The sequence below is a fragment of the Anomaloglossus baeobatrachus genome, chromosome 2 (assembly GCF_048569485.1).
Source record: "Anomaloglossus baeobatrachus isolate aAnoBae1 chromosome 2, aAnoBae1.hap1, whole genome shotgun sequence".
Taxonomy (NCBI): Eukaryota; Metazoa; Chordata; class Amphibia; order Anura; family Aromobatidae; genus Anomaloglossus; species Anomaloglossus baeobatrachus.
This window is the reverse complement of record NC_134354.1, coordinates 220,207,377-220,226,161: the sequence shown is the minus strand read 5'-3', so window position 1 is coordinate 220,226,161 and position 18,785 is coordinate 220,207,377. Positions and strand designations below refer to the sequence as shown.

General features: G+C 48.5%; 1 protein-coding gene across 3 annotated transcripts in view; it reads right to left on the bottom strand.

Moving 5' to 3' along the window:
* SYCP1 (synaptonemal complex protein 1) overlaps positions 1-18,785 on the bottom strand; it is an 811,750-nt gene that overhangs the window by 149,406 nt on the left and 643,559 nt on the right. For all 3 annotated transcript variants that reach the window (XM_075335624.1, XM_075335625.1, XM_075335626.1), the window contains one exon: positions 6,108-6,200. In XM_075335624.1, coding sequence (XP_075191739.1) covers positions 6,108-6,200 — 93 coding nt within the window. The remainder of the gene's footprint in view (positions 1-6,107; positions 6,201-18,785) is intronic.

Below are 18,785 nucleotides of genomic sequence, written 5' to 3'. Positions count from 1 at the left end.
TCAAACCGTTAACCAATTTCAAATTCGAGTTGTTTTTGGCGATGTTAGAGTCGTTCGACGAACTCGAACGATTAGCTTAACGTTTGAGAGTTTGAGGTTATATTCGATAATGGTTCGATCACCAAAAAGCGTAACTGTAGCTTTTTACAGCTACGTGTGCAGGGAGCCAGCGCTAGCAGCCTGCGGTAAGCTGGTAACCAGGGTACATATCGGGTATCCAAGCAAAGCCCTTTGCTTAGTAACCCGATGTGTACCTTGGCTTCGTATGCAGGGAGCCAGCGCTGGCAGCCTGAGAGTGGCGTACGCTGGTAACCATCGGGTATCCAAGCAAAGCGCTTTGCTTAGTAACCCGATGTGTACCATTGGTTACCAAGCACAGCGTCGTTACACGGGTCGCTATGTGATCTGCCTGATTGACAGCTCACCAGCGACCATGTAGCGACGCACCAACGATTCCTGCCAGGTTGGATCGCTGGTCGGATCGTTGGTGCGTTGCTACGTGTGACGGGATCCTAAGCGTTTCTATGACTATAAACACAGCTATAAACACAACAGGTGGGTAGTACAATCACGTGTACAGGAAGAGGATTCCTTCTGTTGGTAAACACAGAAGAGTGGATCCTCCCGGTACCCCCACGCCTGCTTCCACCGTCCGGCGCCATGTCCGCTCCCATGCGGCGCCATGTCCAGACGGGAGGAGGAAGCAGCTGCGAAATCAAAAGTGAACATTAGAAAAAAAAAAAATATCATATTCACCTGTCTGCAGACTCCCGACATGTCAGCTCCCAGCTCCTCTTCCCGGTACCAACACCCCTGCTTCGGCTGTGTGCAGACTCCCTGGACACGTCTGATGGCTGCAGGACCAGGCGATGATCAGCTGATGCAGTCACCTGACGGAATCAGCTGACAGTATAAGTCTCGCGGTGAGGCCGGCTTTTTACCCCCTCGGCTGGCTAAACTATCAGCTGATGCCGTCAGGAGACTTCATCAGATGATTACCGCCGGGTCCTGCAGCGATCGCACGGGAGTCTGCACAGAAGTGTGTAGTTTTTTTGTTTGTTTTTTTGGCACTGATGCATCAGCTGATTGTATAAAAGCCGTTTATACAATCAGCTGATGTGTGATGTGATTCAGGCCCTTGAAACTGACATCATCTGATCGGTATGCCTTCCAGCAAACCGATCAGATGATATTGGATCCGGATTGGACGGCGCGGGACCCTTGACCCAGGATTACTGCGGAGGGGGGTTCTTTATTTCAATAAAGATGGAGTCACTAATTGTGTTGTGTTTTATTTCTAATAAAAATATTTTTCTGTGTGTTGTGTTTTTTTTTTATCTGTACTAGAAATTCATGGTGGCCATGTCTAATACTGGCGTGACAGCATGAATTTCAGGCTTAGGGCCAGTTGATAATATACAGCTAGTCCTAACCCCATTATTACTCAGTGAGCCACCCGTCACCAGGGCAGCTGGAAGAGTTGGATGCAGCGCCAGAAGATGGCACTTTCTATGAAAGCGCCATTTTCCGGGGCGGCTGCGGACTGCAATTCGCAGCAGGGGTGTCCAGAAAGCTTGGGCACCCTGCGCTTCGGATTCCAATCCCCAGCTGCCTAATTGTACCTGGATGGACACAAAAATTGGGCGAAGCCCACGTCATTTTTTTTTCTTAATTAGTTCATGAAATTCGGGAGATAATTAAAAAAAAAAAAAGGCTTCCCTATATTTTTGGTTCCCAGCTGGGTACAAATAGGCAGCTGGGGGTTGGGGGCAGCCCGCAGCTGCCTGCTGTGCCTGGCTAGCATACAAAAATATGGCAAAGCCCACGTCATTTTTTGGGGGGCAAAAAACTCCTGCATACAGTCCTGGATGGAGTATGCTGAGCCTTTAGTTCTGCAACTGCTGTCTGCTTTACTGCATACACTAGTGAATGGAGCATGCTGAGCCTTGCAGTTCTGCTCCCCCTGTCTCTCCCTCTAGCATACAGTCCTGGATGCAGCATGCTGAGCCTTGTAGTTCTGCAGTTGCTGTGTGCTCTCCTGCATACACTAGTGGATGAAGTATGTTAAGCCTTGCAGTTCTGCTCCCCCTGCCTCTCCCTCCAGTGCTGAGCCTTGTAGTTCTGCTCCCCCTGCCTCTCCCTCCAGCATACAGTCCTGGATGGAGCATGCTGAGTCTTGTAGTTCTGCAGCTGTCTGCTCTCCTGCATACATTAGTGGAGAATGAAGAACATATTGAAGAAGGAAATTACATCAGACCTTTTTTTTTCAACAATCTTTAAAAACGCATAAAAATGCAGTGATCAAAAATGCAGTAAAACCCAGCCAAAAACGCAGAAAAACACATTTTTTGATGCAATTTTTAAGAAGCTCATTTTTGTGCGTTTTTTGTGGGAAAAAACGCACAAAAATGCAGCGTCAAAAAAACGCAGTGTGTGAACTTATCATAAGCGTTTCTATGACTATAAATGCAGCTATAAACGCAAGGGGTGGGTAGTACAATCACGTGTACAGGAAGAGGATTCCTTGTGTTGGTAAACACAGAAGAGTGGTTCCTCCCGGTACCGCAACCCCTGATTCCACCTCCCGTCTGGCACCATGTCCAGACAGGAGGTGGAAGCAGCTGCGAAATCAAAAGTGAACAATAGAAAAAAAATATCATATTCACCTGTCTGCAGACTCCCGGGACACGTCCGATGGCTGCAGGACCTGGCGGTGGTCAGCTGATGCGGTCACCTGATGGCATCAGCTGATCGTATAAGTCCAGCGGTGAGGCCGACTTTTTACCGCCCGGCAGGCTTAAACTATCAGCTGATGCTTTCAGGTGACCGCATCAGCTGATTACCGCCGGGTCCTGCAGCGATCAGATGGGAGTCTGCATAGAAGTGTGTAGTTTTTCTTTCCTACTGATGCATCAGCTGATTGTATGAACGGCTTTTATACAATCAGCTGATATGTCATATGATTCAGGTCCTTGAACACTTGACACGTAATCTGATCGCTTTGCCTTTCAGCAAACTGATCAGATGATATTGGATCCGGATTGGACATCGCGGGACCCTCGACCCAGGACTACAGCGGAGTGGGGGGGGTCTTTAGTTCAATAAAGATGGAGTCACTAATTGTGTTGTGGTTTATTTCTAATAAAAATATTTTTCTGTGTGTTGTCTTTTTTTATCTTTACTAGAAATTCATTGTCGCCATGTCTATTTTGGCGAAACACAATGAATTTCTTAGTACCATCTGAGAATACAAAGCTGGTATTAACCCCTTTATTACCCAGCGAGCCACCACCATCTCGGTCGCTGGACAAGCCGGATAAAGTGCCTGGAAATGGCGCTAAGAAACAATGCACCATTTCCAGGGGTGGCTGTGGGCTGCAGAGAATACCAGCCCCCAGCTGCCTGGCTCTACCTGACTGGCGATCAAAATACAGTGCGAGCCCACGCATTTTTTTTTACTATTTTTTTAAATAAAAAAAAATTAATGGGCTTCCATGTATTTTGATTGCCAGCCCAAGGTAACGCCAGGTAGATGGGGGTGGCAACCCGTAGCAGTCTGCTTTATCTGCGCTGAGAATCAAAAATACCGCGGAGCGCTACGTAATTTTTTTTAATGATTTATTTTTACAGTACTGTGATGTCAGTCAATCAAAATACAGGGAAGCCCATTTTTTTAAGTTATTTAAATAAAAAAAAAAATGTGGGCTCCTGCTGCATTTTTAGTATTGGTAGCTAAGGATAATCCAAGCAGCTACTGACTGCTAACCCAAACTGCTTGGTGTTACCTTCACTGGCAATGGAAAATCCAGGGAAGCATTTTTTATTTATTTTTTTTTTAAGTTTTTTGCCAAAAAACTAAAAAAAAAAAAATGACGTGGGCTTTGCCATATTTTTGTATGCTAGCCAGGTACAGCAGGCAGGTACGGCTGCCCCCAACCCCCAGCTGCCTATTTGTACCCGGCTGTGAACTAAAAATATAGGGAAGCCCTTTTTTTTAATTATTTCATTAATTTCATGAAATAATAAAAAAAAATGACATGGGCTCCGCCCCATTTTTGTGTCCGTCAGGTAAAACTAGGCAGCTGGGGATTGGAATCCGCAGCACAGGTTGGCCCAGTCTTTCTGGGCCTTTGCTGCGAATTGCAGTCCGCAGCCACCCCAGAAAATGGCGCTTTCATAGAAGCACCATCTTCTGGCGCTGTATCCAACACTTCCAGCGGCCTTGATGCCGGGTGGCTCGCTGGGTAATAAGGAGTTAATACTAGCTTTGTTTTACTAGCTAGTATTAAGCCAGAGATTCTTAATGTCAGGCAAGTTTGACCCAGTCATTAACAATCTCCAATAAAGGGTTAAAAAAAAAAAGACACCACACAGAGAAAAAAAACTTTAATAGAAATAAATACACAGACAGACTTAGAGACTCCATGTTTATTACTCCCTCTCACCCCTCCACGATCCTGGTCTTCTGTCTTCTTTCTCCTTCAACCCATGCAGCTCTGCAACGTCAGACGCTCTTCCTCCCCCGTGCAGTCTAATCACTCAGTGAGCGGGTTGGTAAGCGGTGACGTCACCGCTGCCACCATTGCAATAGTAACCTGACAGGCGTGTTACTATAGCAACGGTGATCTCCAATCACCTGATTCCCGGAGCCACTATTCACCGGCTGTGGCATCCAGTCCCTGCATGTGGGCTGACTCTGTAAAGCCAAACATGTGCCCGAGTATCTCGCCGGTACTCGCCGAGTATACAGAGTATGGAGATGCTCGGGCGAGCACCGCATACTGGCGACATGCGCTGCCAGGACCAAGCATGATGTCATAGCCATGTGACCAGTCTGTAGCCAATGAGATAATACACACGTGACTGGTCACATGCTATGACATCACAGAAAGGTCCTATCATCAGTGCTGGTTACCGGGAGGACATATAGTCTGCTGGACGCGTCGCGGGACCTGTAAATCTAATGGCAATGTTTATTATTAACTGTATGTGTATATGTATAATGTGTTTGTATGTGTTTGTATGTGTTTGTGTTTGCCTGCCATTGTTTTCAATGGGGTTCGAAGGTTTTCGTCGAACGTTCATCGAATGTTCGACGAACACACCCGCGGTTCGACGAACCGAACTGAACTTAAACACTAGGGGGTTGGCTCATCTCTAGCAGTGACCCAAGATCCTGTCGACACCAACAGTCTTTTATTCACACTATACAAGAAACACGGAATGCAGCCAGTTCACGTAAATGCTGTCCTATAAATGTCCCAAACACCTGCTGCACTGCTGTAGGACTCTCAAGTGCAGGGTTCCGCATACAATGTCCAGGTTTCTCAGTGATGGCCTGTGTTACTCCACACAGCACCTGCTGCTCCAGCAGCCTGGATCCCAAGTGAGACACACCCCTTGCTGTGCACTGCAGGATTAAATGCAATTCCCCAGACATGAGACTGGTGCAAGACCTGGACTGGAGGAAGAGTTCCGTCCCACTGCCAAACCTACAGAACTCTCCAAAAATAAAAGCCCTAACAGGTTTACTTAAACAAAATACTTGGTCAAATAGCTTGACCAAGTTCACACTCTTATTTTATGTTACACTCACAGCAGTGACTGTGACTACAACACACTCCAGCAGATCTCACAAGGTCTACAAGCACATTATGGAGGAAACATAGCGACCTTCATATATAACAACTGTCATTCTAAAAGGAAAAATAAAAATAGTTATGGCTCTTACTAGAGAGAATGGGAAAAAAATCAAAGCGAAAAATTAAAAAACTAAGAAAATTCTGCCAGGATGTGTGCAAAGCTTCCAAGAGATTGGCTCAAATTCTCGAATACTGACAAATAGGGTCTGATGAAAAAAGCACTCCGAATGAAAAAAGCTGTGTTTTGTTATTTATTCACCCAAGTGTTATATATAATGTTATACTGTATATAATATATGCTACATTTCAACTTATTAATAGAACAATTTTTAAGCACAATTATTATGTGTCTGTGATCCACAATAAAGCATTGAATAATCTATCTGCCAGTGCTTTGAACACTTCTTCTTATAGGCGGTTTTATTATACTGATCAAAGTTCAAAAGTAAACGTAGTTTTTCTTACCAGTAGGACCCTGGTAGCAGCTACGTCTTGTTCTTTTGCTCTGAGTCCACCCAGTTCTGCATCCTTTTCTTCAAGTAGTTTATCATACTGATGCTAGCAGACAAAATACAAGCAAATACATGCATTTCACCACCTGTTTATTGCATATCTACTAACCAAACAATAAATTAATGGTATATATATGGTCATACAAAAAGAGTGTAATGGGGTAAAGAGGTTATTTTCACATTGCCTAGAAGTTTAAGGCAATGACAGGCAATACAGGGGGATATGGCAGGATCATTGGTGAATCAACATATGTTCTACATTAATATTATGGGGCTGATTCATACTGTACTTACACCAGAAATTTGGTGTAAACACCTTAATAACTTGCAATATTTTCATGCAGGGGCGGACATATCATTGATGCAGCCTGTGCAACTGCACAAGGACCCAGGAGGTCAATGGACCCATTTCTACCTCCAAAGTTGGTGTTACTGGGCATTATGATGAGTTGGTGGACTGTAAAGGGCCCATTTACTGTTTCTGCACAGGGGCCCTTCTTAGGGCCGATGCTGCGATGCCGAGTGCGATAGTCCCCGCCCCCGTCACAGATGGGATATCATGGTGATAGCTGGCGTAGCGAACATTATCACTACGGCAGCTTCACATGCACTCACCTGTCCTGCGACGTCGGTCTGGCCAGCGATCCGCCTCCTTATTAAGGGGGCGGGTCGTGCGGCGTCATAGCGACGTCACACGACAGGCGGCCAATAGCAGCAGAGGGGCGGAGATGAGCAGGATGTAAACATCCCGCCCACCTCCTTCCTTCCGCATTGCCGGCCGGGACGCAGGTAGGAGATGTTCCTTGCTCCTGCGACTTCACACACAGCGATGTGTGCTGCCGCAGGAACGAGGAATAACATCAGACCATCGCAGCAAGGTAATTATGGTTTTCGCCAACGCTACACCGATGATACGATTACGACGCTTTTGCGCTCGTTAATCATATCATCTAGGCTTTACACACTACGATGTCGAGAGCCACGCCGGAAGTGCGTCACTTTCGACATGACCCCACCGACATCGCACCTGCGATGTCGTAGTGTGCAAAGTACCCCTTAGTCTGTGTCTGCCAGTGTTTTCACACAACTCTGCAGTTGCGCAAAAACATTGTGACTTTAGACTTTTACACACCAGTTCCAGACAGCTATGCCAATATAGGTGTATACTATTTTTTTTGTCACACATTGTACTTTATATTAGTGGTAAATTCTGGTCAATATCATTTGTGTTTACTTGTGAAAATATCACAAATTTTACAAAAAATGGAAAAATGTCCCAATTTTCAAACTTGTATGCCCTTAAACCAGATAGTTATATAACACAAAATTGTTAATAAATAACAATTACCACATCAACAACATTTTTTTTTTTTGTTAGGAAACTAGAAGGGATAAAAGTTTATTAGCATAGTCATAACAACCCAGGGTCGGGGGGGTGTTTCACAGATATCCCACTGCTCCCATCAATCTGTCACTAACAGCCGGGGGAACCTCACAAAGATCCCACCGCTGCCACCAATTTGTCATGAACAGATGGGAAGGGTCACAGAGATAACCCATCGCTACCACCAATTTGTTCTGAACAGCCCTCTGCTGCCCCCTATTGTCAGGACAGGTGCAATTGACCAACCATTAATAAAAGGCCGCAGCTGTTTCCACTACTGGGCCGAGGGTAACTGACAGTGAGAGTACATAGTATATACATAATCGATTCCAGGGCAAGGAATATACATATACCTGCCTACTGTCATATGGAGTTTTTTGCACGAAACCTGCCAACTGTCATGACAGCATCAGGCTTTGCTCATATTGTAGAGCCTGACACTCTGATGCTTTCTCTGGTATTTCTGATCAACTCAGGCAGACCCGGATGTCGACCTTCTGTCGGCTCATTCATAGACAGGCTAGCAAGAGTTAACCTCTGCTAGTCTCCTTATTGGGCTTCTTTTATCACATGTCCAAAGGAAGCCAATCATTGTTGTGCCTCTCATTTTTAGGTTGGAGGAAATATTCTACCTATGCCAACTATAGTTTATGCTGTGTTGGTCTGTAAGTTGTGGTGACCCCAACTTGCTGGAGAAAGTTGCTTTGTGCTTGGTGTTGTTATAGAGTTACCCACCATCTTGTTGTTTCCACCCTGCTCTTGTTTTCCTCCTAATCTCTTATTGTCTGATACCTGTGTGTGTGCGTGCTGTGTGACAGAGTTTTGGTTTCCCCTGTTTCTCTGGGAGTTAAATCACCTCCTCTTCTGGCCCCCCTGAGGAAGAGAGTATAAGATCAAGGCTAGCCAAGAGCAGGGCCAGGGCCATGAAGGAGACATCCCCACCATTAGGGATATCTCTGGGAATCGGGATAGCACAGGACTCTTAATCTGAGGGATGGCTTAGGGGCCCCGGTTTCCTGTTATCAACATAGTCCCACGTGACACCTACGGTCAGTGCAAAGCTCCACAATAACATAAGAAAGATTATTATCTGCCACCACTAATTGTTTATCGGGCCGACTGGAGATCCATTAACGATAGCGTAATGCTTCGGGGTAATGGGTTATATAACAAGAGGAACGAAGGTATTAAATTTTATATATTTAATCCAAAAATATAGGCAGAGTTTACAGCAGTGCTGTATGTGATTATACTGACACATTTGCAGGTGTCATCTCAGTTCTTCAGCTTCCATCTTATAGGCAGATAGGGTTGCAATATCATTGCAATACAATAGAGCTCAGACAAATTTCAATGATCCTGTTCACTAAATTTGTACTACACTGGTAATGTCCCCTTCTATTTAAAATAAGCTCTGGAGGCCGTTATCTTCCAGGCAACATCCTCCCCATAGCCTGGAAGAGAAAATTAACATAAGAAAAATATGTATTTCTATGGAAAAAGCCATCTGATTGTAGATATCAATGTATCATTTTATTTAGCTTCCTATGCTATGCATACCTGTATAGATGGCTTAGAAGGGTTGATCCTACTGACAGATTCCCTTTAAGATCACATGATCACACGTGACAGGTCAGGAACAGAGCAGAATTTTCACAGCAAGTAAATTGTGAATTTCTCATTATTGATAGGCTTTTCAATTTCTTTGTGAAAGCAAAACCCCTTTAGAAGGTACTATATATTAATTCGAAGTTTTCACGTTTTGTGTTTATGTTCATTTTAGTATTAAGGTAGTTTTTCCTTGTGGCACTGTATTGCATTTTCCAAAATCACAGCAACAATGCATTTTTCGCTGTGATTTCTCAAAACAATGGCACAGTGTTAATATTTATTTTTTGCACTTCATTGATTCGATGGTGCTGTACATGTAAGGAGTTACATACAAAATACAGATATACATTACAGTAAACAAACTAACAATGGCAGACTGTAATTGTCATGATCATCTCCCTGCAGTGAGACCAATGACAGCTTTTTCATTTAAATGAAAAAACAGAAGGAAGCCAGCTTACTGTATACTAAAGTCCAGTAGATATGCTGCTATTCAAGAGGAGGCTCTGCATCGGATTGAATGACAGGAGCTCTTGCCAACACTCAATGACTGTCACTTCAGGGGACCCCACGTCCAGGGGGACCCCTGGAGGATGGCCACCGGTCCTGGTGATGGCCGGGCCCCAGCCTGCTCTACTGCGGGCCCTTCCTCCAATCTGCCTCTCCGGAGGCGGCAACGGTTTCCATCCCACAATACTATTTACAAACCCACCAGTTCGTGGGTGGCCTGCCAGTTCCCGGCCATGTTCATGAGTAGTTTCTCATGTGGGTATGGGGGGGGTGTTAACTGAACAACAGGGGCAAATCCAGTCCCAACGGGGACGGTTTTCTTCTCGGACGGTAATCAGATGTTTTTTCGGTTTGATTCATTTTCATTTACTCACATATTTACACAATCAACAGGTTGCACCCCTAAATGTTGGTTTCCCTATACCTAAGCGGGGGCCTACCTAGGTTGGGGTGTGTGGACCTTCGGGGCCCAATGTCAGTAGTAACAGGCGAGGAGACAGAGGAGACAGCCTGTTCCTCTTCCCGTATATCGTGTGGGGCAGGCGGAGACCCAAGGGGACTAGGTACAGGCGCAGCCCTGGGCAGTGGTTCACTGGCGGTTACTTCCGTCTCCTTTTCCTCCACGGGTTGTGGGAACATTATTACCGGAATAATCACCGCGCCATTCTGCGCAGGCCAGTCCGCTGGGAAATCACCCATCACTGTATGGATCACCTCTTTCTCTTTCGCCCCGGTTGGTCCGGGGGCCGGGACTTCAGCTGCCACCCTCAATGGAGGTGGACACCTCTTCAGGTGGTCCCTAGAAACCGTGGCCGAAGTCTTCCCCTGTTCACGACTAATCTGATAGGCCTTCTCATTCTCCCATTCAGTGGGTTGTATGACATACGGGGTTTTCTCCCACTGGTCATCAAGCTTATGGGTTCTTCTTTTTCGTTTTAGCACTACATCCCCTGGCTTAAAGGGACCAGCTGGAGCCCGCCTGTTGAAGCACTGTTCCCGGCTCCGACACAGGTTCCTTTCCACGTACTCCTGGATCTGTCGATACTGTACTCTCCGCCGGGTGTCCCAGTCAGCAGTCGAAGGGAGGGCCTCTGGAGCTTCCAAGTCCATTTCCAGGTCCACCGGCAACCGGCCCGGTCGGGCTCTCATCAGATACACTGGTGTGCACTTGGTAGAGCTAGAGGGAATGTTATTGTACATGTCGACCAGGTCAGGCAGCTTTTCTGGACACAGGTTCCGCTCTTCTAACGGTAGCGTCTTAAGGAGACCCAGGACCAGATGGTTCATCTTCTCACACATGCCATTAGTCTGGGCATGGTATGGCGTGGTCCGAATCTTCTTGCAGCCGTATAACTGGCAGAATTCTTGAAACACCTCCGCTTCAAAAGCCGGGCCCCGATCGGTAAGCACCCTCTCCGGGTACCCGTGCGGTCGGCAAAAGTAGGCCTGGAATGCTCTAGCAGCAGTACGGCCGGTCAGATCCTTGACTGGGACAACCACCATGAACCTCGAATAGTGGTCTACGATGGTCAGGGCGTAGGTGTACCCACTTCGGCTAGGGGTGAGTTTGACGTGGTCCATGGCGACCAACACCAGCGGTTGATGGGTAATGATTGGGCGTAGAGGGGCCTTCTGGCTGGCCTCGTCCCTTCTTCTCAGTGCACAGGGACCACACTCTCGGCACCAGGCCTCCACAGACTCCCGCATCCCACTCCAATAGAACCGCTCTCTCAACAGCATCTCCAGCTTCTTCCACCCAAAGTGCCCGGCACCGTCATGGTAAGCTCGTAGAACTGTGGGCACACTAGCCTGGGGAACCACCAGCTGACGAACCTTTTCATGAGTCTTCAGGTTGATCAGTTCCCGATACAGTTTCCCCTGGCACAGATGCAGCTGGGCTCATTCCTTCCACAGCCGCTGGGCCTCGGGAGGAGCAGCAGGGTCCATTCCAGCAAAGCCTTGTTCAATCATGGTCTTGATCAATTGGACGGCAGGCGCTTGGTCTTGGGCTTCTTGCCATCCCTGACTGGGTAGCGGGTCCAGGTTCACCTGTTGCTGCTTGACATGCAACTTCTCGACTGGTTGGGCGGTGAAATGCGGGAAACTCGATTTCTTCAAGATCATCTTCTTCCGACCCATCATCGGGCAGGTGGAGCATCCGGGATAGCGCGTCCGCGTTGGTGTTCTTGCGGCTGGCTCGGTACTTGATCGTGAAGTCATAGTTAGACAGCCTGGCCACCCACCGCTGCTACAAAGCACCCAGCTTGGCCGTGTCCAGATGGGTTAACGGATTATTGTCCGTATAGGCGGTGAACTTGGCTGCTGCAAGGTAATGGCGGAATCGCTCGGTAATGGCCCACACCAGGGCTAGGAACTCAAGCTTGAGGGATCTGTAATTCTCAGGGTTCCTTTCCATGGGCCGGAGTTTTCTGCTGGTGTAGGCGATCACTTTTTCCCTTCCGTTCTGGACCTGGGACAGGACTGCTCCCAAGCCTACATTACTGGCATCGGTGTAGAGGATGAATGGGAGACTGTAGTCGGGGTACGCCAGGATTTCTTCCCCGGTCAAGGCCGTCTTAACCTGGCCGAAGGACTCTTCATGCTTCTCTTCCCACACCAACGGGGTTCCAGGGGACCTGCCACCCTTGGTCTGTCCCACGAGGAAGTGTATCCCTTAATGAAGCGGCGATAGTAGCCCACCAGGCCCAGGAACTGTCTCACCTCTCTCACCGTGGTCGGTCTCGGCCAGTCCTGAATGGCAGTGATCTTTTCGGGATCTGGGGCGATGCCTTCCGCGCCAACCACATGTCCGAGGTATTGCTCCCTGGGTTTCAGTAGATGGCACTTAGAGGGCTTCAATTTCATCCCATATTTGGCTAGGGACGCAAACACTTCAGCCAGATGTTCCAGGTGGGCCTCGTACATATGGGAATACACGATCACATCGTCCAGGTACAGTAGGACCATTTCAAAATTGAGATGTCCCAGGCAACACTCCATGAGCCGTTGGAAGGTGCCAGGGGCATTGTACAGCCCGAACGGCATGCTGTTAAACTCGCAGACTCCCATGGGAGTGGCAAATGCAGTCTTCTCATGGTCCTCTGGTGCGACCGCTACCTGCCAGTACCCGCTAGTAAGGTCAAGGGTAGAGAAGAAGTTAGCAGTTCTCAGCGCAGCTAGCGACTCTTCGATACGGGGGAGAGGATAGGCATCTTTATGCGTGATCAGGTTGATCTTCCGGTAATCCACACACATTCTCATGGTGCCGTCCTTCTTCTTTACCAGCACCAGTGGGGCTGCTCAGGGACTACAACTATCCCGAATGACCCCTGCCTCCTTCATGTTCCTCAACATGTCTTTGGCGCATTGATAGTGTGCTGGCGGAATGGGCCTATACCTCTCTTTGATGGGTGGGTGTAGGTCTGTAGGGATATGGTGTTGAACCCCCTTAATCCTCCCAAAATGTAATGGGTGCTTGCTGAAAACCTGTTCATACTCTTGCACTACCCTGTATACCCCTTCTTTGTGATGCGTGGGTGTGGTTTCAGTACCTATGTGTAGTTCCTGGCACCACTCCTCTAATTGTTCAGGGGGGTGTATGGTTACTGGCAGGGGATGCTGAGGTAGGAGGGACGGCTTCGTGAATAGTGTGAGGGTCTAGGGTGAGCAACTTGGCAAGGGTAGCGTAACGGGGGAGCCTGACTTCCTCCTCTCCACAATTCAGTACTCTTACAGGCACTCTCCGCTTTTTAACGTCAACCACCCCTCTGGCCGCCATCACCGTAGGCCAGTGTTCAGAAGGCGTGGGTTCCACCATCGCTGGGTAGTCGCGCCCCTGGGGGCCTACTGCTGCCCTGCATCAAATCATCATCTCACTTCGGGGTGGCACTACCAAGGGGGCCACATCCATCACCCTTACTCCACCAATCTCTCCACCAGTTGAGTTCACTTGCTGATGATACAGAAGGGCCCGGATCTCACGCTGCACAGCCCTCTGTCTGCCTCCTCCTGCTGTGGCGGCCAACTGCTGCAACAGACTCAGCACCTCACTCATACAATGCTCCATCACATTGGTCCCTAGGATTACTTTTGGATTATGGTCACTGGGTTCATTCATCACCACAATCATCCCTTGGTTCTTTAACTCCGCACGTCCCACGGTCAGGGTCACTTATTTGTATCCCACTTGGGTTAGAGGGAGTCCATTGGCTGCGACCAGGGTCAGGCTATCATCAGAGGTGGCAAGTTCGTCAGTACCCCAATACCTCTGGTACAGTGTATATGGTATAGTGGTTACCTGTGTCCAAGAGGGCCATGAGCGGGTTGCCATCCACTGCCAGAGGGATGATGGGGCGAGCTCCAACGTACTGGTCTCGCCAATCGGGGGGGCTGTTGGTGTCTACTCCTAAGGATTGGCCCTTGGCCCCAGGGGTTGCTTGTTTAACGGGCACCGCCTAGAGTAGTGGCCAGGCTTGCTGCACCTGTAAGAAATAGTAGGCCCGTACCGTAAGTCATTGGTCCTTCTCCGCTGCATGCAGGGGACGTCCTCCGGGCTGTCGGCGAGCTGGATCCTCCCTGGGGGCTTGACTCTCGACAGCAGCTGGAGTGTGGCGAGAATCTTGGCTAGGTCGCCATCCATGCGGCGGACCTGGGCAGGTAGCTCCTCCATCATCCCAACGGGCGCTGCAGGGGCCGGTAGAGCCGGGAGAGGAGGTGCCACCGTGATGGGAGCGGTTTCAGCCGGTCATGGGGCCGCCTCAGGAGCGTCTGGCGTTGGGGCCTGCAGAGCCTTGATGGCCCGCTCCTTCAACACTGCAAAGTCCAGATTGGGGTGTTCTAGGGCCCCCAGTTGTAGCTGCTTGCGGTCTTCCGCAGACCCCAGCCCTTGCAGGAATTGTTCCACTAGCATCTTATTGCTATCCGCATCATTAATAGTGTCCACCCACTTAAGTGTACGGAGAGCTGTTTGCAGACGCAGGGCATAGTCTCTTATATTGTCCGCAGGCCGCTGTCGACACTGATAAAACTGCATCCGCAGCTCCGCTTTTGTGCGGGTCTCAAAAGCGATTTGTAGTTTCTCGAAAATGGTAGTCACCGAGGCCCGGTCCACGTCGGCCCAGGTCTCCACCTCCTGCTCAGCCGCGCCGGTTAGCTGCCCTATCACTACCGCTACCCGTTGCCTATCAGCCAAGGGATATAAATCGAGGACCGGGCTAATCTTTTTCCGGAACACCTGCAAAGCATCAGGCTCCCCATCGTACTGCGGTAGCCAGGTAGCACCGGGCACATAGGGCAGGGAGAACGGCATCACCTGGGCGACCACTGGGCCCGCGGCCTCCCCCACTCCTGCGGCCGGAGCATGGGTTATCCCGTTTCCATCTACGGGTGCGGCGGCGGCTGCGACCGCCACTCATCCAACAGCTCCGTCAGGTGCAGACATCTTTTTCCCGTCCCCCCTTGGTTCTCTTTAGCACTTCCGCTTTGGGGGCGGGGCTTCGCTTTTCGTGCCTTCCCTACTCGGGGAAGACGCTCGAGCGGGAGATTTCGCGCCAAAGATGGCGGCGCTCTCAATTTTTCGGCCGGACGCCGCCGGCGGAGACTGCAAGGCGCACTTCTACTGGTAACTAGATCGGTTCGATCCTGTTCGTGACGCCAAGTTGTCGCGGGCAGCGGGGCGCTGCGCTTGCTAACGCTCGGGTCCGGCGATGTGGCTGCTGCTCAGTGGCTCGAGTGGTGGGCCAGATCCGGGGACTCGAGCGGCGCTCCTCGCCCGTGAGTGAAAAGGGGGTGGTTTGTTTCGGGATTTAGTCCGTGACGCCACCCACGTGTTGTGGTGAAGATGGGCACCACCGCTGCTGGTGACGGGGATCCCGGGAGCGGTGGTAGGGAGCAGCTGGGATGTTGTTTTCCCCCTCTGTGGGTAGGGGTTGGTGGTCCCGGGGCCCGGTGGTGAGACGGAGAGGCTGGATAGCTGGGGTGCAGGGTTGCAGGGACAGCGCGGCACGGTGCCGGATGGCACGGGTGTACTCACTCAGCAAGAGATGCACAAAGTCTCCGGTAAACCAAATGGCTAGATGGACGGGTCCCGCAGCTGGCTGCAGTGTTTCTCCCCGGACAGGTGATGGCGGCTGTCTTTCCCTGCACCCTTGTGTACTGTCTTGACTACGATGGGTCCCCAACGGTAGTCCGCTCCCCAATGTATGGTTGCCGGAGGAGCCCGTTTTGCCCGCAGGTGCTGGCCCTTGGGTCTCTAGCCGTTGGCGGTGGCTGTATACCCTCACGGTTCAGACGGTTGCCTTCTAACGGGTCTTTGGTTGTTAGGAAACCCATGGGGTTCCGGTCACACTCGGATTTGACTTTTTTCGGCGGCTCCAAGCCTGGTCGGGGTCCGATGGCCTTGCCTGTATGTGCTAGCTTCACTTCGCTCCCCGGTCGGTACCGGCGGGCCACCGCCCGACCCCGGTCCTACGGTTCCGCGTTGATCCACCACTCCTGCAGACGGCCACCACCGTCTGCCAACCTTGTTGTCAGTGCCTGGGCCACAAACCCAGACACTCTCCACTTCACTCCTCTCACTTCAACCTCCTAAACTCATCTGCTCCTTTTCCCGCCCCCAGGCCTGTGAACTCCTCGGTGGGCGGGGCCAACTGCCTGGCTCCGCCCCACCTGGTGTGGACATCAGACCCTGGAGGGAGGCAACAAGGATTTTATGTTTGGCTAATGTAAGTGTCTGGGGGTGGGGGGGTGGGGGGTGTTCTGTCTGTGGCTACCTGGCTAGTCCAGGGCACCACACTCACTGAGCAGAAATCCCCCGTCGGACGTGATGGCGGCGGGGAGCTGAGTGAGATCATCCTCTGATGCTGCACATTCATTAGCATGTTAGCACGCCCACAGGGACATACTAATATGCTAAGGGGGCGACTGGCCGGGGAACTAACACCCAGGGGACTAGTGCCCTCGCTCATTAGCTTTAGCATCTCTTTATCTATGCTAGTATATACAGGGACAGTTAGGCAGGGATTAACAATATGCATCAAGAACTGCTTGTGGTTCTGAGTGCATATTGGACTTGACAGGTTCCCTTTAAGTACCACTGCCAATCACGATAGCGATGTCTAAGTGCTAAAAGGGGTTAAAAGACTCCTTATGATAGGATTATTTCCCGCGATTGTAATCGCAAAAGCCAACAATTGCCATAGTACCCTGAAGTCATTGGTGACCTGTTAGCTTCTGCTATAAGCAGGGTCTAAAGGCCCTGTCACTCACACACACACAGATAAATCTTTGGCAGATCTGTGGTTGCAGTGAAATCATGGACATATTGTTCCATTTGTACACAGCCACAAACCTGGCACTGATTGTCCACAATTTCACTGCAACCACAGAGCTTTCTCAGATTTATTTCTATGTGTGACAGGGCCTTAAAAGGCACAGTCAGTGAACAACTAACAGGTCTTCTGCACTGCTGTCATGAGACCAGTGATCAACCTAAATATATTCATTTACTTATTCACAGTGGGAATAAGTAAAAAAATGTAAAAAAGTGAAATAAAACATGTAAAAAAGAAAAAAAACACACACAGAAAGTGCACACAAATCACAAAAACCTGTTTTGCCACTAAAAACGCGGCATTCGTGTCACAACAAAAAACATACACAATTAGTATGATTGTGTCCGAAACGACCTAATTTATAAAACTGGCAAACTATTTATTCCATATGGTCAACACCATAAAAAAATTATAAAAAACATTTCAAAAATGTCACATTTTCATCATACTAACACACAAAAATTGAATAAAAAGAGAAGGAAAAGTCATATTGTATTTAAAATAAAATGGTATAAATGAAAAGTTGTCACGCAAAAAAACAAGCTAAAAAATGGCTTAGGCTAGTTTCACACATGCGGCTTTTTGCCAGTTTGCCGGATACGGCGCATGACAGGACAGTGCATACAGTACAATGGCAGCGCGGCAACTTCTGGGTCACATGCTCCGGTCACATGACAGCATGTGACCGTCGCTTGTCACGCTGCCATTTTAGCTTAGCCTAACTTGGCAAAATATAAAAATATTACAGCTATCAGAACATTGCGATACAAAAACAAATACATTTTTGTAAAAATATTGTTTTTAATGTGTAAAAGTAGCAAAGCATAAAAAAGCTATATAAATCAGGTATCACTGTAATCATACTGACATGTAGAATAAATTGGTCTTATCACTTTTATCGCAACCTTCCGACCCCCCTCCCCCCAAAAAACCCAATAACTGAATTTCTAGTCTATCCCATAATGGTACCAAAAATGGTACCACCAAATCTTCAATTTGTCGCAAAAAAAACCCCAAAACTCTGCAACTCTATTTGCCAAATAATAAAGTTACAGCTCTCAGAATATGGCAAAAAAAATAATTTAAAAAAACAAAAACATTTTTACTGTGTGATACCAGCAAAACATAAAAAAAACTATATAAATCTGTTATTGCTATTGCTAGGAACTATTCTTATAATACTGTCTATATTATCATTTTACCTCCCAAAAATTGGAATAAGGTTCACATTTATCTTGGGTTCTCACGTGGGGTTTCCATGTATATTCCAAAAACCGTGATTCATACAGAACCCCCGACATGGAACCACTAACTGTAATGAGGTAGATAAAGTCCCTTTGGACTCCATCAGGTCTCTGTTTTTCTGGTGTCCCATCAGTGTAGGCATCTTTGCCAGTGGTGTGGAAGACAGTTCTGTGCACCCCTAAAAAGATGGCTACCACCTGAATTGATGCTAAATGTTCTGTCTCCTATTCATTAAATAGGATAAGGGTAATATCGTTTGTTGCCCACAAGAGGTCACTGTTGGCTTTCTTATGTTTTCCTCATACTTCTCTACAGTATTTCTGTGGGTTGGAGCCTGTTGCTTTAAGGAAAAGATACTTCCTTGGACTGCCCCTTTTCCCTGCCCTTCCTGAGTTGGAGACCAGATGTCTTGGTGCCTCCATAGGATTCAGAGGTGCTATTAGCTGGCTCCAGTTCCTTTTCTTCAATCGTTCCTCCTGACTAGTGGATCCCGGTAGGAATCATTGTACTAAACTACATATTTATGTTAGAATATGTGTACAGTTGTTAT